A 24,908-nucleotide genomic window follows, 5' to 3' on the forward strand; every position below is an offset into this window, starting at 1 on the left:
ACTCTGGAATGACCTGCCATCAAGCAGTGATCTAGTCTACAAGGCTTCACTGCTAGCCTTCTTTCATATATGTTACAACAGTAAAGCATGCTTTTATTTTTAACATTTGTCTTGTAATATAGTATTTTTAATACTGCCCCCGACCTGTCAACCTTTAACTGACATTGATTTTTGAGAGTATTCTCGTAGTTTTAACAAAGAGCTATAAAAATAATTTTTACTTCTTTGGTTCTAAGCACATATGTACTAAACACATAGTCAAGTATTTTACTTAATACGCCTATATATGTATATAAAGATATACAAATATAGGCCTATTAAAATAAAATATTTGATTATGTTTCTAGCAGATATATAGGCCCATTAAGTAAAATATTTGATTATGTGTCTAGCACCTGTGGTTCTAATTAGAAGAGCTGCCTGGATGATAACGACACACCAAACGTGTTAGTATTGTAATTAGATAGATCCGAAAAAATCAAGATGGCGACGTTATTACTGAGGTAAAAAAATAAAATAAATTTTAGAAGTTTATGCGATAGATAAGTAAATTCAAGAAATGACAGTGTAATAGTTACCTTGCATATCTCAAATATTTATAGATTTTGTTAGTGCTAAACGTATATCTGAAGCACATGATGTGTATTTAACGATTTGTCCTTGAAAAAAATTGAAGATTTCAGCCTTGACCTTTTTTCTCTGACTTCCCACGGATTGAGAGACATTCTCTCGATCTAAACACTGGCTCTCATTCGAAAGACAAAGTTATTCCGATCCGAAAACTCAAATTAGCTAAAGCAGTGAAAATCAATGAATGAATTAGAATGAACAAATTTATTTCAAAAATAGAAAATTATTCTGACAGGGTGAGAAAAATGTGCAGTCAGTCTGGGGCTCGAACCAGGGTCCCCGCGCTTACAGGGCGAGTGCTCTACCGACTCAGCTAACAGGCTGCCTGACATCTCCCCTAGGGAGACCAAGTACTGTGACATACACCCCCACAAATTGGATACTCGTCCTCAAGTTGGCCATTATAGTCCAGGAGGACTGTTTGCCATTACTAAAGAAGAAGTTCCAGAGGTAAACCATCTGAAACTTCTGTACAAACATCATCAACATGGTGTTCAGGACACCACGTTACTATGGGTCAATTCTTTCTTGATTGGCAGGCGCCAGTCCGTCCTTGTGAATGGTGAAGCATCAGATGAAGTTCCAGTAACATCCGGAGTCCCACAGGGCTCCATCCTAGGCCCCCTTCTCTTCTTACTCTACAGAAATGAAAATCTGATTTCACAGGTCCGATTTTTCGCCGATGACACTGCTGTCTATTTAACTGTAAATAGTTCTGCCCAAGAAAACATCCTCCAGCAAGACTTGAATAGGTTACAGTTATGGGAAAGTAAGTGGGACATGGAGTTCAATCCCTCAAAATGCACAATTATGAACATAACAGGGTCAAAAAACCCTTTCAGATCAAAGTATATACTCAATGGCCAAGTCTTGGAAACAGTTCCTGATGCAAAGTATCTTAGGGTCACTGTATCCTCAGATCTTAACTGGAATAAACACATCAATTTAGTCATGTCCAAAGCTACCCGAACACAACTTCATTAAGCGAAATATCCCATGCAAAATCCCAAAAGTTCGGGAATTAGCTTATAAAGCTCTAGTCGGGCCACAGCTGGAATATGCTAGCTGCATCTGGAGCCCATATACTCAACATAACATTCACCAGATCGAAATGATTCAGCGGAGGGCAGTGCGATGAGTTAACCATGACTGCTTCCCTTACAGCAGTGTCACAAACATGCTAAATCAGCTGGGATGGCGTACCCTTGAAAATAGATCTGATTCATGCCTCCTTATGTTTTACAAAATAGTGAATGGTTTGGTTGCTTACCACTCCCTCCTTATGTCAGTCCCCCATCCCGTCTAACAAGACATACAGTACAGCTAGCGCGGCACCTTCAAAAACCCTTCGACCCTCGCGCGTAAAAAAATTTTCGGGTGTTCAGTTGCGATGGCCGGACACCCGTCGGCCCTCGCGGTCATGAACACAGCGGTTCGCGATGGACGGCCGCGAGGATTCGCAGTGTTCACGCGTGAGGGACCATCGCGGTCAACGTTTTATTTTAACATTAATTTTTTAACAGTATATAGAAGCATTTAATTGTTAAATTTATCATCTATAATGTATTTGTTATAAATACGCAATGTATATCATTTATTCATTTTACTCGTCTACCTTTATCAGGCCTTGTTATCTACGCCCGATAATTTTAATGTTTTGATTTTAGTTTATTGCCATTGACGATTATATCTTTTTCAATAAATTATATCCAAATTGTAAACAATTGTGTGAAGGGATGTTTTACACACACATTGTATCAAATTGCGACACGTTGATTACATTCACAAGATTTTTTCATATAATTGTCTGAACACATGTCAAATTTTGACACGTTATCGGCGTATTTTAAATAGAAAGAGCTCGCACATAATCGTAAGTGTTAAAAACAAAATAACATAGCCGATAGAAGTTTTTTTTTCTGAGTGAATATAATTTTGTTTTCTGTTTTCTAAACTGTTAACTAAACTCTAGAGGCAGCAAGACAACCATATGCATGTAAGAAATAATTAATCCGCCGATCAGACTGTACCAAGTAAGATGTACTATCTCAAAAGCGAATCTCAGAGAACTTTAGAACTCCTAATGTTATGAACATGTTTTTATTTTTTAACTTATATTAGCTTCGGGATTTGAGCAATTGTTTCAGTATTATTACATACTGATTTTATTTATTTTGCAGGTACAGCCGTTGTCAAGAAACGTATACTTTTGTACTTTGTTATATTTATTTTCGTTCCAATCTAGTGTTTTTATACTAACAATACCTAACAGTTATATTGTTTAGCACTTAACGGTTTATCTTTGTTATGAATTTGGCATAAAATTAAAAGATTATAATAGAGGTAAGTTGCTAGGTTTCTTTTTCTAATGAATTTATTTGCATTAACGACTAAAAGTTATTTTACAATTAAAAAACGTTCTGTTTTGTAACGAATTTTTATTGCTTTTTATTGCCAGTAACAACGTTCTGTTTGGTTCGAGAACGTCTGCATGATAGTTTTTAAAAGTGCACAACTTTCCCAAGTGAATCTGAACAGAAACAGTGTACATAGGTTCTCTTTGAATGTTTTTACAACTAAAGGTCCAGTGCTTAAGGTTCAATGATAAATAATCATTTTAATATATTTGTGTGACTTACAAGCTGATAAAATTTCAGTAATTTATTTTATTACGGAATTAATGTAAAATGCTATGTTTGGTGAAAAGTATAGTGGTCTTCGAAAGTATTGAGCACACATTCTGAATGTTGTTTTTTTGTCTATTTCAGGCGAAGACTATGCAAGATTAGTGTCTTATTAGTTTTCCTGCAATATTTTGCACAAGGAGTTTTTAACATTTTTCTTTTAATACACATTTACCTAACGTGTTCCCGTCATTGTTCTGTCCTTACCATATTTGGCACATTTTTATTACGCAGTATTAGTACTACAAGTATGTGGGCCTCTGACGAACTGGGAGATGAGACACAAATGACGAACTGAGAAAAAAACGGAGACATCTGGACACAGAATTAATTTTATTAACATTAAAATTATGAGCTATATATGGCAAGGCCAGAACAAGTAAAGACCGACGGAACGACAACTGGATGCACCACGACTAGTAACAGCGCCGACAGGACATAATTGCGTCGAAAAAGCATAACGTCGAAGATTCATTATTACGTCGGAGATATATAGCATCAGAGACAAATAACGTCGGATACATATAACGTCAGAGATAAGTAACGTCAAAGATATACAACTATGATTTAGAAATATTGCCTAATGCTGCTACATATACTACTAGCTTGTACCGGTCTTCCTTTGAAATTTTTGGTGCTTACGTGACATCCAAAAGACCTCATTCAGATTGATATTTATGTTTCATCAAGTAGCAAAGGTCATTTGTAATGATATGAATGTATGAATATTAATTATCATCAATTTATTAGTATCATTAGTTTTTTGTGTTTTGTTTTTATATAATGGATATTTTACAGATGTTTGAATCTTCTTACAGTGTAACTACTCATGTTAAATGTTATTAAATGACAGGTTTTGTAATAGTTAATAAAGATAATAGGTATGAGTAGATTTCTTGGAAGCACAGAGCACAAAAAGCAGATTCAGAGCCCGCATTTGCAAAGTAGAACCATAGCAAAAATAAAACCTTTTAAGTACACTGAACTCTAACATGTAAACTAATAAAAACTCGAGGGGTAATGAAATGTGCAGCATCCTCCACCAACCATCACCACCCCATCAAAACCTACCATATGACGGAACTTCACTTCACAGTACAGTATGTATAGACAAGTGGATCGACTCGAGCATCCCGAAAGATCAGAGAAAAAAATAAACACAACAGAGATGACTCCAGCAACCCGAAGGTCCAGAGAAAAACAAACCACACTGAAACCACATAAAGAGAGTCTTTTTTCGGTCACCATATGGCATTCATGACTGTTTAGTTAATAAATGAGCAAGAGGGTGTAAAATAACAGACTATGTCTATTTGTATTTGAACAAAAAATTCATATTCGTCTTGTTCTCAAACACCAAATTCGCCGCTCGCTTACGTTTACCTGTAATTAGAAAAAATGCAACTGTTTCTATTGTTTACAGAAAAAGTACATGTAAATATTACAACAATATGCGGAATTCCGAAAACGAAAGGTATGTACCTAAGTCTCATATATCATAAAAGTGTGTATTAAATATTCATCTAATAAGTAATGAAAATAATAAATCAAAGACTCGAGTAAAAAGTTTTGAAATACTATTAAATATGTTCATCTTATCACAGATTGTCAACAAATAAATTGTCAACAAATATGATAGTAATTATATTATTAAACATATTACGAACAAATAACAATAATTATTTGATGAGTAGCAATCATAGAACAGTGTAAAGAAACTTACCAATAATTTCTAAACAACTGAAAAATGACAAAACAAGCGAAACAAAAGAGCGTATTAGGTACCGTAATAAATAAAACAGAGTAAGAAACAGCTGTTAGTAAAACATAATTTGTAAGGTATTTGTTAGATGAGGTGCGAATAGCATAAAATTAACTCAACAATCGATTTAGAAATGAACAATAGGATCAAAGATTTATACGCTTGCAGTGACCTGAAAATAGAAATAAAACTGTTAGAACAAAACAAAGAATATGCAACTCTATTTAGATTTTACAGAAAATACAAAACAATGTGATAATTACTATTACATATCATAACATCGCGACTGATTACGAGTATACGGACGAGGTATACATTCTAAATAATTAGTTTGTATATGCATAGACAATTTAAACATTTATATTTATAAATTATGAGATGCATAATTCTTTCAAAAAGTATTGAATGAACACCAGGTTTCCTCGCGGCCGACCACCACGGACCATCGCGTCCGTCCATCGCAACGCGCGGCGTTCGCTGCCTCCGGCAATGACCATTCCTGAACACCCGAAATATCCGATATGACACCCGTCGCGGCGGACAGTAAAAACGAACACGCGAATTGGAATTGCGGCGACGGGTGTTCAAACGAAGGTTCCGCGCTAGCTGTACTGTATGCATCCCCACTCCTACACCCAGATCCTCACTCCCTGTAATAACTATAAGTACTCTTTTCTTCCAGCCACCATAGTGCTTTGGAATTCCCTTCCAGGTCAACTTGTGCAAGCCCCCACCCTGAACCAGTTTAAGCAGGGTGTGACCAAACTTGCACACAATGCTTAACATGATAGACCTGTTTTTAAACTGCTTTTATCTGTAAATCCTTCTTGTTTTTTAACACTATCAACTGTATTTCATGCTTGCAATACACATCATGTATTACTTTTATTCTCCTGTCCATTCTACTTTTTAAATTTCTTGTACAGGCGCGCAGCTGCACGTAATACTAGAAAAGAGGCGTGATGCAGTATATATAGATAGATAGATACATAATATTGCATGCTTCATAAGACTGCCCAAGCAAGCATGCCACAGTCCCATATTGTGTGCTAAATGTCACATGGTGAGAAAAATGTGCATTCAGTCCAGGGCTCGAACCTGGGGCCATTTGCTTACAGGGCGAGTGCTCTACTGACTGAGCTAACCGGAAAACTCCGGGCAGATATCTTGGAGGTCAAGGTCGCAATACATCGGAGGCCAACACATTTCAATATTACTGAACTTTGCATAAATGTAACCCGACATAGCTAGACAAATTGTCACACACAAGATTCAGGCCCAAAGTTTCAAGTTTCAATTTCAGCTAATGAATGCATCTGTGTTATTAAAAGACTTTTAATACACATGGAATCGCCCATATACATGATGTAATATGATCTTGAAGACTTTGAATGACTTAAACTTTTTTCAGGTTTGATAAATCTTAATGAATTTGCAGTCCTGTATTCCAATAGTATAACTATAAGTAATGTCATTTTTTGAAGCCAGGTAATGTCCATTTGTATTAAATTTGCAGGAACCTGGGTCGTCAGACTTTGGCATCAAAGCATCAGGGAGTGTTTTGCATGATCAAGTCAAGGTGAGTTATCAAAACAGCATGAATAAAACTTTAAAAGTCATTGGGACTTATCTCAGTTTTTAGCTCACCTGTCACCTGGTGACAAGGTGAGCTTTTGTGATCGCCCTTTGTCCGTCGTCCTTCCACAATTTCTTGCACGATAGAGACCACAGTTTGCAATCAATTTTAATCAAACTTGCACACAACTTGTATTGGCATAATATCTCAGTTCCTTTCGAAAACTAGGCATATCCCATCATGGGTTCCAGAGTTATGGCCCCTAAGCCTTAAAGGGCCAAAATTTACTATTTTTGGCTTGTGGACACAATAGAGACCACATTTTGCAATCAACTTGAATCAAACTTGCGCACAAGTTGTATTGGCATATAATATCTTGGTTCCTTTTGAAAACTGGCCAGATCCCATCATGGGTTCCAGGATTATGGCCCCTTAAAGGGCCAAAATTTGCTATTTTTGGCATGTGAACACAATAGAGACCACATTTTGCAATCAGCTTTAATCAAACTTGCACACGTCCATCTTGTATTGGCATAGTATCTCGGTTCCTTTCAAAAACTGGCCAGATCCCATGGGTTCCAGAGTTATGGCCCCTTAAAGGGTCAAAATTTGCTATTTTTGGCTTGTGAACAAGATAGAGACAACATTTTGCAATCAACATTAATCAAACTTGCACACAACTTGTATTGGCATAATGTCTCGGTTCCTTTCGAAAACTGGCCAGATCCCTTCAAGGGTTGTAGAGTTATGGTCCCTCAAAGGTCCAAAATTTGCTATTTTGGCTTTTGCAGCCATATAGACTTCATTTATAGTTTGATTTGATACAAACTTGCAAAATATCTTCAACAACAATAAATCTTGGATTCCATGACGAATCTGTCAGATCGAGTCATAGGTTCCTGAGTTATTAGCTCGACTATTCGAAGAATAGTCTAGCTATTCTACTCACCCTGGCGTCGGCGTCACACCTTGGTTAAGTTTTTGCATGCAAGTACATACAGCCATCAATTAAAGGCATATAGCTTTGAAACTTATTTTATCTTTTTCTAGGTCAATTACCAACCTCTCTGGGTCAAGTCCCATAACTCTGACATGTATTTTGAGCAAATTATGCCCCCTTTTGGACTTAGAAAATTTTGGTTAAAGTTTTACATGCAAGTTACTATCTCCAAAACTAATGCAGATATTGATTTGAAACTTCACATGTGTCTTCGGGGTTATAAAACTAGTTGATAGCAGCAAGTCCCATAACTCTGACCTTCATTTTGGCCGAATTATGCCCCCTTTTGGACTTAGAAAATTCTGGTTAAAGTTTTGCGTGCAAGTACATACAGCTATTTCTAAAAGGCATATAGATTTTAAACTTATTTTTTCTTTTTCTAGATCAATTACTAACCTCACTGGATCAAGTCCCATAACTCTTACATGTATTTTGAGCAAATTATTCCCCTTTTTGGACTTAGAAAATCCTGGTTAAAGTTTTGCGTGCAAGTACATATAGCAATTACTAAAAGGCATATAGATTTGAAACTTTTTTTTTCTTTTTCTAGATCAATTACCAACCTCACTGGGTCAAGTCCCATAACTCTGGCATGTATTTTGGGCAAATTATGCCCCCTTTTGGACTTTGAAAATTCTGGTTAAAGTTTTACATGCGAGTTTCTATCTCCAAAACTAATGCAGATATTGAATTAAAACTTCACATGTGCCTTCGGGGTTATAAAACTAGTTGATAGCAGCAAGTCCCATAACTGATATGCATTTTGGTCAAATTATGCCCCCTTTTGAACTTAAAACTCTTTTAATATTTAACCTTTTTGGGTAATATTTTCCAGCTTCTGGGACAATATTTCGAATAGTCGAGCTTGGCTGTCTTACGGACAGCTCTTGTTTTATATCTGATTACCTCCTCTGATTGTAATCAAAATGGATTTATATCAGTAAGTACTTATAGGACTCATTTGAAATTTCATTATTGTCATTTGTTGGACTGAGACATTCAGGGTAGATAACTATGGACTGATTTTATTTCAAATTGCCTCCCTTTATTTCAAATTGAAATGGGTATATCTTTGTAACTAATGAAGATACTGGTCTGAAATTTCATTTATGTCAACAGACTTGGACAATCAGTGAAGATACATATTGACTGCATTTATGACAAATTACCTCCCTTTATTTTTTCTCTAAATGAATACACCTTAGCAGCTTCTAATGAGATTGGTTTGAAACGTTATTTATGTCTTCCATAGTAAGAAATAGTCATGTTAGATAACTCTTGATTGAACATTTATCGATATGAATACTTTTCAAATATATTGTTTTATAGACTTGTACTCTTTATCTTCTACAGCGTATACCAATGCATGGTTACCTCTCCTGATTTTAATAAAAATGGAATTATCTCGGTAAATATTTATAGAACTCATTTGAAATTTCATTATTGTCTTTAGTTGGACTGAGGCAGTCAGGGTAGGTAGCTATAGACTGATTTTATGTCATATTAGCTCCCTTTGTTTCAAATCAAAATGGGTGTATCTCAGTAACCAATGAAGATACTGATTTGAAATGTCATTTATGCCATCAGATGGACTGGGACAATCAGGGTAGATAACGTTTGACTGAATTTATGACAAATTACCTCCCTTTATTTTATGCAAATGAATATATCTCAGCAGCATCTAATTAGATTGGTCTTAAATGTTAAAGTCTTCCAGGGTAAGGAATAGTCATGCTAGTACAAAAATTCAGCATTTGAGCCTAGGACCCTCAAACTTGGTATGGAAATTGGTTCTGACTAGGTCAAAAGGGACTGTTACTAGAAAATATTTATCCTGATGATATTTAATGTGTATCCCTATGTGCTCATTGTCAAAACTTGATCATATCATTTTGAGCAGTGTAACTCAGGTGAGCGATATAGGGTCATCATGGCCCTCTTGTTACATGACATATTAGCATGTCTGCTTAACTATTTGATTACTACACCTGGTCAGTAAGCACAGTAAGTTATAGGCAACAGTTCTGTATCTTGAAGATTGTAGATCCACCTGTCGTTAAATGTTGGCAAAAAGCCGGTCAATATGAGTATTGACTGGGTCGGTCAATACCGGACTATTCAGTACTGTGGTCACTGTTTGGTGGTCAATACTGGTTTTATGTTCAACACTTTCAGATTTACAGATCAGCACAGGCTGTAATAGTAATATAAAAATAATAAAGCAATATGAATAATATAAGATTTTGTTCATTGAAAAGTATACTGGTCAATTCAGTTTTGGTCCTTGGTAGTGTGTTCTGGTCAGGCTCCATTTTGGACAAAACTTAGACTGGTCAATACTAGTTTATTAAATGCTTGTATCAGCAACTTGGAAAAAAAATCTGAAAAAATAAATTCTCAAAATTTCACCAGGGGATACCTTAAATTTGTAATTCATTTGAATGTCTAACAGTAGAACTTGAAACTAAAGTTTTTATCTCATATAATTCAATGTTAAAATCTCGCTTGATTTGTCAATACATTTTCCCACTTTTGACAATTTACCATGTAAAAAATTCCCCATTTGACCAGGGGCCTAAAATTTCCCCCAAACCCTTAGAAAAAGCCCAGGTGTGTTTGTAGTAAAATAATAAATCTTTGTAATCTAATCTAGCAGAAAATGTTCAACAGTAATGCCTGCATTCACCTTAATCAAGCCCCCAGTGATTTTTTTACTTTTTTTGGCAACAGCCTATGCCTTTTCAATTGGGATTTTTTAGTACGATAAACTTCAAAATTGGGAAAAATTAACAAACCTTAATAAAGAAATCATTTTAAAAAGTTTTATTTTAAGGTAAATTTATTTCATTCAAATATGCACTGAGGTTGAGCACACAGGACAGACAGGTTATTTTCTGATGTCACAGGATCTGATGGCTCAGATAGCTTAGGGTCACCATGAGCTTCTGTTGATTTCTGAGGGTCATTTTGTGGGGACTTGGATTTCTTGGACAGATCACTTTGCTTTTCTGACGTTTGATTTGAATTTAATTTCTCTTTAACTTTACCAAAAGATGTTCGAATGTCCGGAGTACCGTTGGCGTGTTTAAGTTTTATTTTCTTATTATAATATTTGGAATTATGCAACATTATTTCGATTATTTAGATAAGTTTCTAACAATTTTTTTTCCGACTCATTTGACGCATGAAAAAGCGTTTAGCAACCGTGATGAAAATCATACTAAATGCTGTACTATGCCATGACCCGTTTTATGTAAACAACGCGCTTAGAGTTGGCAACAAAATTCTGCAAATAAACCATAATTAGAGTCGGAATTTTTATGATTATTTGCATCGTTTTACCTCAACTTTCACAAGAAATTCTAATTGGGAAAAATCCTCTGGTTTTTGGGAATTTTTAAGTATTTTTTGAGAATTTTTACGATTTTTGTCAATTGGGAAGACGCCGAATTTCGGAGTCAAATCGGCGCAAAATAAATCACTGGCCCCAAATGCTCTAAACAGCCATTATTAAATTTTCACAAACTCTGCAAAACATCTTAAGACTAACAGTCAATAACTGACCAGTATTGACCAGTCAGCCAGTAATGACTGGTATTGACCACTTAAGGGAGTATTGACCAGGGCGGTTTTAACCGCCCAACATTGCTGTCTTTGGAAAAGACTCGGGTAAATTGATAGTCTGTAAGATACCTCATCATAAGAATGAGTTTGTAAAAGTAAGATTATAAATTCCTTTAAAAGACAATGTATGAGTGCTGTACATTTTTAGTTGTCAGTTATATTTCAGTTCGTTTTTTTTCAGTGGTCCAATGAGTACTATGCAGGCATACAAACAGATGGAAGAATTCTGGGCCAAGAACAGAAAACTGAAACGTCCTCTCTCTCCACATCTTAGAATATACAAGTAAGTTTAGCAGTACCTAATTGCTAGTTTGTTTGACTGACGTTTAAGGATATCTAAGATTTGCAGACCAGTCACACAAGTATCAGAAATAGTCAATTAAATGCACAGTTTATTGAGACTTGTTTGCAAATTTTGCTTTTTGAACATTGGACTTGGAGTCTGGTTTTTTTTTAGTTCACAGTTTGAAATGCATTCCTTGTTTTATGTTTCTTATTATTACATTGTCAGATGTGCAGAGAATATGCTTATTGTTTACAGATACCTTGCCATTGATTTTATAGATTAATCTTTGGCTTGCTGGCGGCAAGTGATTCTGCCTTTGCAACCAGCGCAGACCTAGATCAGCCTGCATGGACATGTGAACACCCCTTTGAATAAATGGTTCTGCTTAGATTGAATGATAGACCAGTCCATTTTAGAAATTTAGCTAGGTAAAGGTTAATGCAATGTATATGGCTGAACTATTGCAGAAAAATGTATGTAAAACTGAGAAAGTCCTGTCTGTTCAGTATCTGATTTTAGCAGTATTGGTACCTCAGTTACATGTTGTTAAATGTTCCATTGGTCATTAGTCTGGTTAACTCTGTAGGTAAACCACAAATCTTCCAATCTGGGGGTTTCTAGGGTCAAATCTTGGTGTAAGCATTTGATTGACTGAAGACAAAACATCTTACAGTCATTTGGTTTGTGCAGAGAAGTTGTCGATTACTTGCTGAGAGCAGGTTGATACTTGTGGGGAATCCAGGAACAATTGTTAACTTAGTGATTACCATGCATCAACGTCTATGAATATCTGTAGAAATTCTGTGGTTCTGCTTTGGTGTGTTTAATATGTTGCAAGGAAGACTAACAAAAACCTGATCTTGGAGAAGAAAATCTTAGGGTTTTTTTATGGCGAAGAACTGAGCTTTTGTAGATTTAGTTATGCAGGTTCAGTTTAATTTTCCATATTTCTGAAGAAATTACTGCAACTGGTAGAAGTATTTTAAGTTGGTTTATAAAGTTATTCATTTGTTGTTTTGTTTTCAGACCAGAATTACCCATGATGACCTCATTGGCTCACAGAGTAACAGGCATAGCTATGGCACTGAGTAAGTATGTTTCTGTGTTACAACAGAGCTTTTCTGTTTTAAACTGTGATAATACTTTATTAGCTCACCTGTCACTATGTGACAGGGTGAGCTTTTGTGATCGTCCGTCGTCCGTCCACAATTTCTTGTGAACAAGATAGAGACCACATTTTGCAAGCAATTTTAATCAAACTTGTACAAAACTTGTATTGGCATGATATCTCAGTTCCTTTCAAAAACTGGCCAGATCCCATCATGGGTTCTAGAGTTATTGCCCCTTAAAGGGCCAGAATTTGCTATTTTTGTGTGTCAACAATTTCTTGTCTGCATGATAGTGGTTTCATTTATGATTTTATTTTAACCAAACTTGCACACAACTTGTATCACCATAAGATCTTGGTTCCTTTCTTGAACTGGCCACATCCTATTATTGGTTTCAGAGTTATGGCCCCTGATGAGCCAAAATGAGCTATTTTGACCTTGTCTGCACAATAGCAGTTTTATTATGTCTCCCCTAGGAGATATATTGTTTTTGCCCTGTCCGTCCGTCCGTTCTTCCGTCCGTCCGTACGTCACACTTCATTTCCGAGCAATAACTGGAGAACCATTTGACCTAGAACCTTCAAACTTCATAGGGTTGTAGGGCTGCTGGAGTAGCCGACCCCTATTGTTTTTGGGGTCACTCTGTCAAAGGTCAAGGTCACAGGGGCCTGAACATTGAAAACCATTTCCGATCAATAACTAGAGAACCACTTTACCCAGAATGTTGAATATTCATAGTATGATTGGTCATGAAGAGTAGATGACCCCTAACGATTTTGGGGTCACTCCGTCAAAGGTCAAGGTCACAGGGGCCTGAACATTGAAAACCATTTCCGATCAATAACTAGAGAACCACTTGACCCAGAATGTTGAAACTTCATAGGATGATTGTACATGCAAAGTAGATGACCCCTATTGATTTTGGGGTCACTCCATTAAAGGTCAAGGTCACAGGGGCCTGAACATTGAAAACCATTTCCAGTCGGTAACTTGAGAACCACTTGACCCAGAATGTTGAAACTTAATAGGATGATTGATCATGCTGAGTAGATGACCCCTAACGATTTTGGGGTCACTCTGTGAAAGGTCAAGGTCACAGGGGCCTGAACATTGAAAACCATTTCCGGTCAGTAACTTGAGAACCACTTGACCCAGAATGATGAAACTTCATAGGATGATTGTTCATGCAGAGTAGATGACCCCTAACGATTTTAGGGTCACTCTGTTAAAGGTCAAGGTCACAGGGGCCTGAACATTGAAAACCATTTCCGATCAATAACTAGAGAACCACTTGACCCGGAATGTTGAAACTTCATAGGATGATTGATCATGAAGAGTAGATGACCCCTATTGATTTTGGGGTCACTCCATCAAAGGTCAAGGTCACAGGGGCCTGAACATTGAAAACCATTTCCGATCAATAACTAGAGAACCACTTTACCCAGAATGTTGAAACTTCATAGGATGATTGGTCATGAAGAGTAGATGACCCCTATTGATTTTGGGGTCACTCCGTCGAAGGTCAAGGTCACAGGGGCCTGAACATTGAAAACCATTTCCGATCAATAACTAGAGAACCACTTGACCCAGAATGTTGAATGTTCATAGTATGATTGGTCATGAAGAGTAGATGACCCCTATTGATTTTGGGTCACTCCGTCAAAGGTCAAGGTCACAGGGGCCTGAACATTGAAAACCATTTCCGATCAATAACTAGAGAACCACTTGACCCAGAATGTTGAAACTTCATAGGATGATTGTACATGCAAAGTAGATGACCCCTATTGATTTTGGGGTCACTCCATTAAAGGTCAAGGTCACAGGGGCCTGAACATTGAAAACCATTTCCGGTCAGTAACTTGAGAACCACTTGCCCCAGAATGTTGAAACTTAATAGGATGATTGATCATGCAGAGTAGATGACCCCTAACGATTTTGGGGTCACTCTGTGAAAGATCAAGGTCACAGGGGCCTGAACATTGAAAACCATTTCCGGTCAGTAACTTGAGAACCACTTGACCCAGAATGATGAAACTTCATAGGATGATTGTTCATGCAGAGTAGATGACCCCTAACGATTTTAGGGTCACTCTGTTAAAGGTCAAGGCCACAGGGGCCTGAACATGGAAAACCATTTCCAATCAATAACTTGAGAACCTCTCGACCCAGAATGTTGAAACTTCATAGGATGATTGAACATGCAGAGTAAATGACCCCTATTGTTTTTGGGGTCACTCCGTTAAAGGTCAAGGTCACAGGGGCCTGAACATTGATAACCAGTTCCGATCAATAACTTGAGAACCACTTGACCCAGAATGTTGAAACTTCATAGGATGATTGAACATGCAGAGTAGATGACCCCTATTGATTTTGGGGTCAATCTATTAAAGGTCAAGGTCACAGTGGCCTGTTCATGTAAAATCATTTTTTGGAAATAACTTGAGAACCACTTGACCTACAATGTTGAAACTTAATAGGATGATTGGACATGCAGAGTAGATGACCCCTATTTATTTTGAGGTCACTTGATCAAAGGTCAAGGTCACAGGAGCCTGAACAGTGACTTGAGAACCACTAGGCCAAGAGTGTTGAAATTTAGCGGGATGACTGGACATGCCAAGTAGATGATCCCTATTGCAGCCAACCATCAGTGTCTCTTTGACTTTCGCTCCTGACCCCTATTGACTTCTTGCCTATAGGACTTTGCATTGGGGGAGACATGCGCTTTTTTACAAAAGCATTTTCTAGTTTATGATTTGATTTTTACCAAACTTGCACACAACTTGTATCACCATAAGATCTTAGTTCCTTTCTTGAACTGGCCAGATTCCAATACGGGTTCCAGAGTTATGGCCCCAGAAAGGGCCAGAATTAGCTATTTTGACCTTGTCTGCACAATAGCAGCTTCATTTATGATTTGAATTTAACCAAACTTGCACAAAACTTGTGTCACCATAAGATCTTGGTTCCTTTATTGAACCAACCAGATCCCATAATGGGTTCCGGAGTTATGGCCCATGAAAGGTCCAAAATTAGCTATTTTGATCTTGTCTGCACAATAGCAGCTTCATTTATGATTTGATTTTAACCAAACTTGCACACAACTTGTATCACCACAAGATCTTGGTTTCTTTCTTCAACTGGCCAGATTCCTTTATAGGTTCCAGAGTTATGGCCCCTGGTAGGACTAGAATTAGCTATTTTGACCTTGTCTGCACAATAGCAGCTTCATTTATGATTTGCTTTTAACCAAACTTGCACACAACTTGTATCACCGTAAGATCTCGATTTTTTTTTTATTCGCCCGAAGGGACATATTATGTTATCACCTCAGTGTCCATCTGTCTGTATGTCAGTTGGTTAGCAATTTCCCTTTCGCTCTGTAACTCTTGAACCCCTTGAAGGATTTCAAAGAAACCTGACACAAATGTTCACCTCATCGAAACAATGTGCAGAGCGCATGTTTCGGATGGCTCACTTCAAGGTCAAGGTCACACTTAGGGGGTCAAAGGTCATATGGCTTTGTTTTGTTTGTATATTGCTCTGCATTTGCGTCGATTGCAGTGCTCTTGTTTTTATTTAGCAGATCCTTTTGTTCACTTACAATAATTTTTGTTTAATTACTTCCCTTTTATGTTACTATAAATAGCTTATTTAAGAAACTTCTTTATTATTGGCTGTAGGGAAAAACCGAGACCACTTTTCTGTGGTACAACATGGATGGTACCTCAAATTTTTAGGTGTATTTTGACATAATGTCTGTACCTTGTAAGAATTTTTTTAAATTTTGGTTAAATTCTTCCCTTTGTTGTGTCTGTCCTTTGGACTTAGAATTTTTCTGAGCACTTAGATTTATTTTTAATTTCTTCCCTTTGTTGTTCCTGTCCTTTGGGCTTCATCAGTTAAAGTTTTGCTTCTAACCTTCTCTGATGTAATCTTTCAGGCATGAAACTACTGGCCTGATTTGAAAATAATTTTATTTGAAGTAACTTCAAGAAAATTTCAACTGTATTTTCTCATAATTCTTTTGATTGATCTTGATTATGATTTTTTGACCTTCTTGTCCTTAAGTGCAATGATAACAGGTGAGTGATATTTGATTACATCCCCTGATTGTAATCAGAATGGATTTATATCAGTAAGTACTTATAGGACTTATTTGAAATTTCATTATTGTCATTAGTTGGACTGAGACAATCAGGGTAGATAACTATGGACTGCTTTTATTTCAAATTGCCTCCCTTTATTTCAAATTAAAATGGGTATATCTCCATAACTAATGAAGATACTGAACTGAAATTTCATTTATGTCAACAGATGGACTTGGACAATCAGTGAAGATACATATTGACTGAATTTATGACAAATTACCACCCTTTATTTTTTATCTAAATGAATACACCTTAGCAGCTTCTAATGAGATTGGTTTGAAACGTTATTTATGTCTTCCATGGTAAGAAATAGTCATATTAGATAACTCTTGATATAACATTTATTGATATGAATACTTTACTAATATATTGTTTTTAGGCTTGTACTCTGTATCTTCTACATGTATATACCAGTACATGATTACCTCCCCTGATTTTAATAAAAATTGATTTATCTCAGTAAATATTTATAGAACTCATTTGAAATTTCATTATTGTCTTTAGTTGGACTGAGGCAATCAGGGTAGATAGCTATGGACTGATTTTATGTCAAATTACCTCCCTTTGTTTCAAATTAAAATGGGTGTATCTCGGTAACCAATGAAGATACTGATTTGAAATGTCATTTGTGCCATCAGATGGACTCGGACAATCATGGTAGATAACTTTTGATTGAATTTATGACAGATTACCTCCCTATATCTCATATATATCTCAGCAGCATCTAATGAGATTGGTTTTAAATGTTATTTAAGTCTTCCAGGGTAAGGAATAGTCATGTTAGTACAAAAATGCAGCATTTGAGCCTAGGACCCTCAAACTTGGTATGGAAATTGGCCCTGACTAGGTCAAAAGGGACTGTTACAAGAAAATGTTTATCCTGATGATATTTAATGTGTATGCCTATGTGCTCTATGTCAAAACTTGATCATATCATTTTGAGTAATGGTACTCAGGTGAGCGATACAGGGCCATCGATTCATGGCCCTCTTGTATTACTATAAATAGCTTTTTATGAAACTTTTTTATTATTGGCCGTAGGGAAAAACCGAGACCACTTTTCTGTGGTACAACATGGGTGGTACCTCCAATTTTTAGGTGTATTTTTAGCTCACCTGTCACAAAGTGACAAGGTGAGCTTTTGTGATCGCGCGGTGTCCGTCGTCTGTCCGTGCATCCGTGCGTGCGTCCGTAAACTTTTGCTTGTGACCACTCTAGAGGTCACATTTTTTGTGGGATCTTTATGAAAATTGGTCAGAATGTTCATCTTGATGATATCTAGGTCAAGTTCGAAACTGGGTCACGTGCCATCAAAAACTAGGTCAGTAGGTCTAAAAATAGAAAAACCTTGTGACCTCTCTAGAGGCCATATATTTCAAAAGATCTTCATGAAAATTGGTCAGAATGTTCATCTTGATGATATCTAGGTCAAGTTCGAAACTGGGTCACGTGCCATCAAAAACTAGGTCAGTAGGTCTAAAAATAGAAAAACCTTGTGACCTCTCTAGAGGCCATATATTTCAAAAGATCTTATGAAAATTGGTCAGAATGTTCATCTTGATGATATCTAGGTCAAGTTCGAAACTGGGTCACGTGCCATCAAAAACTAGGTCAGTAGGTCTAAAAATAGAAAAACCTTGTGACCTCTCTAGAGGCCATATATTTCAAAAGATCTTCATGAAAATTGGTCAGAATGTTCATCTTGATGATATCTAGGTCAAGTTTGAAACTGGGTCACGTGCCATCAAAAACTAGGTCAGTAGGTCTAAAAATAGAAAAACCTTGTGACCTCTCTAGAGGCCATATATTTCACAAGATCTTCATGAAAATTGGTCAGAACGTTCACCTTGATGATATCTAGATCGAGTTCGAAACTGGGTCACGTGCCATCAAAAACTAGGTCAGTAGGTCAAATAATAGAAAAACCTTGTGACCTCTCTAAAGGCCATATTTTTCATGGGATCTGTATGAAAGTTAGTCTGAATGTTCATCTTGATGATATCTAAGTCAAGTTCGAAACTGGGTCACATGCGGTCAAAAACTAGGTCAGTAGGTCTAAAAATAGAAAAACCTTGTGACCTCTCTAGAGGCCATATATTTCATGAGATCTTCATGAAAATTGGTCAGAATGTTCACATTGATGATATATAGGTCAAGTTCGAAAGTGGGTCATGTGCCTTCAAAAAGCAGGTCAGTAGGTCAAATAATAGAAAAGCCTTGTGACCTCTCTAGAGGCCATATTTTTCATGGGATCTGTATGAAAGTTGGTCTGAATGTTCATCTTGATGATATCTAGGTCAAGTTCAAAAGTGGGTCACGTGCCATCAAAAACTAGGTCAGTAGGTCAAATAATAGAAAAACCTTGTGACCTCTCTAAAGGCCATATTTTTCAATGGATCTTCATGAAAGTTGGTCTGAATGTTCATCTTGATGATATCTAGGTCAATTTTGAAACAGGGTCATATGCGGTCAAAAACTAGGTCAGTAGGTCTAAAAATAGAAAAACCTTGTGACCTCTCTAGAGGCCATACTTTTGAAAGAATCTCCATAAAAATTGGTCAGAATGTTCATCTTGATGATATCTAGGTCAAGTTCGAAAGTGGGTCACGTATCTTCAAAAAGTAGGTCAGTAGGTCAAATAATGAAAAAACGTTGTGACCTCTCTAGAGGCCATATTTTTCATGGGATCTGTATGAAAGTTGGTCTGAATGTTTTATCTTGATGATATCTAGGTCGAGTTTGAAACTGGGTCAACTGCGATCAAAAACTAGGTCAGTAGGTCTTGAAATAGAAAAACCTTATGACCTCTCTAGAGGCCATACCTTTGAATTGATCTTCATGAAAATTGGTCTGAATGTTCACCTTGCTGATATCTAGGTCAAGTTTGAAACTGGGTCACGTGCCTTAAAAGACTAGGTCAGTAGGTCAAATAATAGAAAAACCTTGTGACCTCTCTGGAGACCATATTTTTCAATGGATCTTCATGAAAATTGGTCAGAATTTTTATCTTGATAATATCTAGGTCAAGTTCAAAACTGGGTCACATGAGCTCAAAAACTAGGTCACTATGTCAAATAATAGAAAAAATGATGTCATACTCAAAACTGGATCATGTGGGAAGAGGTGAGCGATTCAGGACCATCATGGTCCTCTTGTTTGACATACCTGTACCTTTTAAGGATTTTTTTGTGGATTTTTTTTGGAATTTCTTCCCTTTGTTGTTTCTGTCCTTTGGGCTTCACACTCAAGTTCTTTAAATTTTGCTTCCATCCTCTGATGTAATTTTTCGGGCGTATAATGCCCCATTTGTTCAGTTCCTTTTAGTGTTGCTGAAGAACAAATTGTTGTATCAGCTCTTGTATCATTTTCTATTTCAGCTGTCTCAGGGGCCTCATGCTTTTTATTCCTTGCTTCTGGTGTTGGTGATTTCACATATTGGCTGAGCCTCGTACAGTCACTAGAGCTGGGACCTGCGATTATTATAGGCATGAAATACCTTCTTGCTTTCCCTGTCTGTTATCATTACATCAATGGAATCAGACATTTAGTAAGTATGCATGCATTCTCTGTTATGTTTGAGAAACCAGCAGCAGGGTCTCAAATTTGCTATGCAAGACATTGCCACTTTACAGATATTAGAGGCTGTTTATTAAAAATATTTGTATGTATGTTTGTTTGACAGGTTTAATACTGATTTGGGGCCTCCGTGGCCAAGTGGTTAAGGTCGCTGACTTCAAGTCACTTGCCCCTCATCGATGTGGGTTCGAACCTCACTCGGGGCATTGAATTCTTCATGTGAGGAAGCCATTCAGCTGGCTTACGGGAGGTCGGTGGTTCTACCCAGGTGCACGCCCGTGATAAAATAATGCACAGAGTGGCACCTGGGGTCTTCCTCCACCATGAAAGCTGGAAAGTTGTCATATGACCTGTAATTGTGTCAGTGTGATGTTAAACTCAACAAAATAAATAAATTAATACTGATTTACAACAGTATTTCAGTTAATGTAATGGCTGTCAGTTAATCCAACCAGTGTTTCCAGGTTGTTTTTCTTCAGCAGTAATGACTTATTATTGTCCCCAAACTTTCAATTTCTCCAGATTACAGGGAGGTGGAAGACAAATGAGTTCAAATACACTGTCTTCTGCCAAATACTGATTTACCATATTATGCGGGTTATATCAAAGCCCTGGTCTGACGTATATATTTTGGAGAATCTTAACAAATTCACCTTGAATGACAAAAATGAAGAAGCAAAACATTTTCATGACATAATAATACATGAAATAATGAATGTTTGTGGTGGACTATTTTTGGCTGATGCATCATTCCATGTGGCAAGAAATTAAATCACAACACTTAATAAAATTGACATATTTCATCTTGAAAACTTATAATCCAGAAATTAATGCGAAAAATTTTCTGTTTAAACATTATTCTATCGTATACTGTATCCGCCTTGTCACAAACATGTGTTGTATAATGTCATATTTAATATAAAATAGTAAAGTGGATATAAATGATTGCGATATTTCAGGCATGGGACTGGGCGTGGGGTTTCGGCCTTCAGAAACTGTATAAGACTGGATATTTCGCTATCACTCTCTCCTTCATTGTTGCAACGGCGTTTGTGTTTGGTTTCCCGCTCAGTAAATAAAGGACAAGAAATGCAGGGACAGTACATGTATTTAGATGTGATTTATAGTCTGCTGTAGACAGTGGTTCTCAGGCTCTTTGAAAGTAAAAAACACCCCACTGAAGAAATATTTTGCTATTAAAAAATTATTATATTCCCACTGCAAAATTATGTCCACTTTAAAAAGTTTATTGCTATATTTCCTCATCAGAATAATCACCCACTCGTCAGATGTTAAATCAGGAAATTCTTTTGTAAATGAAACAGTTTCACCTTGTAAAAATGTTATTTTTGCTGGCCCCTTATGCTATATTTTTTCTAATATAAACCCCGAGTTTGTTTTGTTAGTCTTGTTATACTGTAACATATTTAAAATATATCTGTCTTATAAATTCTGTAACGGAGGTGATATTAAATAAATTTCTTTCATGAAAGAGCCTGAGGACAGATTCAGGCTGTTAAATGCTAATGATGTTGTAGCTAAATCCTCGAGTAGAACAGTTTGTATTGGTTGTCATTCTCTTCTGTTCTTATGACACAGAAAGGCAGGACTACCAGGTGTATCGATATCAAAGTTTATATCATACAAGCCATACTATTTTGCTATTTAACTATCATCTATACAGTACTAAGTATTATACTTACAACTTCTATATTTAGTATCTTACACAATGTATAATTTCTCAAGAAATCTAATGTATTGTACAGAAAGTATATTAAATCACTGTAATTGTTTAACAGGGGCATGTTTGTGCAGCATCACTATTGGAAGAACCTTTATAATAAATTTTGTACGATAATTTTAAAAAGTACATTAAATTTTTGCTTCACTATTAAGAATGTGAATTTGATTGTGCATTTGTTAATTTTGATTTGAAAAAATATTAGTTTTATACATATATGTAGTTTAATCTCGCAGTGGTCTGTGTACCAATGTCACAGTGTCCTTGACTTTTTCCAACCAGATATTTCTTGTCAATGTGATTATTATTGAAGTGCTTTTTAAGTTCTTATTTATTGATAGTGCAATGGATCATCACAGTTTGGTGCAGAATTTACATAGATATGTAGGCATAATATATTTTACACTTCTAAAGTGGTAGATTGTATGCTGATTTGATAAATTTCAAAATTTTGAAAACAGAAAGAATTTAATTGTATAATATTTGAGACACTAAACTACCAGACATATTTGTATATAATATATGCTGATATGATATGCAGTGATATTTTTAGATCCATGCAGTGCTGAAAAAACTAAAAACACCTATGTTTTTTTTTATCCGAAACAAAGTTTGCAAGAGAATGGAAAATATTTATATATTCATGATATCTAGTATTTAACCTTCCCTGTCAAAATTTACTTTTTGGTTCATGTTTGTGCTATATTGCCAGTCTGTATTCAGTGCTATATTTTGCTAGACTAAAGTAAAAACTTGGGAGAAAATAATTCTGATGATTTGTTTTGGACGTCATGTCAGATCTGTTTGCTCTTGGTCTTTCGGACATTTAGTAATACATGTGGTTTTAACTATTTACTGGTAAGCCATTCAGTATGTTTCTATTGTGAAATTTTAAATATCTTTCATCATTTTTATAGTTAAATTAAAGCTGAGCTTTATAAATTGTGTAAGCTTTCTCCAATTTCTTTTTAGTGTAATGCAATGTGTGACATTTACATGTAATATAAATGTAACCAGGTGCCATAACACTAGGTAATAGTGCTGTTAATTTTCTGTTTGCTCCTACTCACTAGGTAATTTTAATGATTGTTTTTTTTTTGTTCCTGAGAATCTTTAATATATATATTGTTGCTAAACTGTATTGTGTGTGTAAAGAAAAAAAATAAAATTGAAAACAAATATTTAAACAAGTTCACATCTTCGTTGTTTTTATTAGCTGACCAGAGCACAAAGTGCTCAGGGTGAGCTATTGTGATCGCTTCCCATCCCGTCCATCTGTCCACATTTTCCTTTAAACAACATCTCTTCCTAAACCACCAGGCCAATTTTGATGAAACTTCACAGGGTCTTCTTTAAATTTTTTTCAAAGAATTGAATTCCATACAGAACTCTGGTTGCCATGGCAACAGAAAGGAAAAACTTTTAAAATCTTCTTGTCCGAAACCACAGATCATAGGGCTTTTATATTTGGTATGTAGCATCATCTAGTGGTCCTCTACCAAGATTGATCAAATTATTCCCTTAGGGTCAAATATGACCCCGCCCTTTGGGTCACATGTTTTACATAGACTTTTATAGGGAAAAACTTTGAAAATCTTCTTGTCCAAAACCACAGGTTTTAGGGCTTTGATATGTGGTATGTAGTTTCATCTAGTGGTCCTCTACCAAGACTGTTCAAATTATCCCCCAGGGTCAAATATGGCCCCACCCGGGGGGTTCACATGGTTTATATAGACTTATATAGGGAAAACATTTGAAAATCTTGTCCAAAACCACAGGGACTAGGGCTTTAGTATTTGGTATGTAGCATCATCTAATGGTCCTCTACCAAGTTTGTTCAAATTATCCCCCTAGGCTCGAGTATGTTCCCGCCCTGGGGGTCACATGGTTTATATAGACTTATATAGGGAAAAACTTTGAAAATCTTCCTTGTCCAAAACCACATGGCCTAGGGCTTTATTTGGTATGTAGCGTCATTAGTGGTCCTCTACCTAGTTTGTTTAAATTATCCCCCTTGGGTCAAATACGGCCCTGCCCGGCATCACATGGATTATATAGACTTGTATAGGGAAAAAAATTAAGAATATTCTTGTCCAAAACCACATAGCCTAGGGCTTTGATATTTGGTATGTAGTATCATCTAGTGGTCCTCTACCAAGACTGTTCAAATTATCCCCCTAGGGTCAAATAATTGGCCCCGCCCCGGGGGTCACATGGTTTATATAGACTTATATAGGGAAAACATTTGAAAATCTTGTCCAAAACCACAGGGCCTAGGGCTTTAGTATTTGGTATGTAGCATCATCTAATTGTCCTCTACCAAGTTTGTTCAAATTATCCCCCTAGGCTCGAATATGTTCCGGCCCTGGGGGGTCACATGGTTTATATAAGACTTATATAGGGAAAAACTTCTTGTCCAATACCACATGGCCTAGGGCTTTGATATTTGGTATGTAGCATCATCTAATGGTCATTTACCAAGTTTGTTCGAACTATCCCCCTAGGGTCAAATATGGCCCCACCCTGGTTGGGGAGGGTCACATGGTTTATACAGACTTGTATAGGGGAAAACTCTGAAAATCTTCTTGTCCAAAACCACGGGGCCTAGGGCTTTGATATTTGGTATGCAACATCATGTAGTGATCCTCTACCAAGATATTGTTCAAATTATACCCTTAGGGTCAAATATGGCCCCCGCCATAGACTTGTAAAGGGAAAAAGCCTTTAAAACAGTTATTGTCTTGAACCATAAGGCCCAGAGCTTAGATA

At 36.5% G+C, this 24,908-nt stretch overlaps 1 protein-coding gene across 1 annotated transcript; it reads left to right on the top strand.

The window, feature by feature from the left end:
- Nucleotides 1–426: 426 nt before the first annotated feature.
- LOC123561556 (succinate dehydrogenase cytochrome b560 subunit, mitochondrial-like) lies at nucleotides 427–23,330 on the top strand. Its single transcript, XM_045354016.2, has 6 exons — nucleotides 427–503; nucleotides 6,593–6,655; nucleotides 11,458–11,559; nucleotides 12,589–12,650; nucleotides 20,200–20,369; nucleotides 21,358–23,330. Exons 1-6 carry the CDS (start codon nucleotides 484–486, stop codon nucleotides 21,475–21,477), a joined length of 537 nt encoding a protein of 178 aa, XP_045209951.1. The 5' UTR covers nucleotides 427–483; the 3' UTR covers nucleotides 21,478–23,330.
- Nucleotides 23,331–24,908: the final 1,578 nt, after the last annotated feature.

This window comes from Mercenaria mercenaria, chromosome 10, assembly GCF_021730395.1.
Source record: "Mercenaria mercenaria strain notata chromosome 10, MADL_Memer_1, whole genome shotgun sequence".
Classification (NCBI taxonomy): domain Eukaryota; kingdom Metazoa; phylum Mollusca; class Bivalvia; order Venerida; family Veneridae; genus Mercenaria; species Mercenaria mercenaria.

What these genes read in the sequence shown, in the direction of transcription:
- LOC123561556 (XM_045354016.2), top strand. Translation starts at nt 484, where the DNA reads ATGGCGACGTTATTACTGAG. An exon ending in TTTTGCATGATCAAGTCAAG is followed by an intron (nt 6,656 to 11,457) that starts GTGAGTTATCAA and finishes GTTTTTTTTCAG; the next exon opens with TGGTCCAATGAGTACTATGC. An exon ending in CCACATCTTAGAATATACAA is followed by an intron (nt 11,560 to 12,588) that starts GTAAGTTTAGCA and finishes TTTTGTTTTCAG; the next exon opens with ACCAGAATTACCCATGATGA.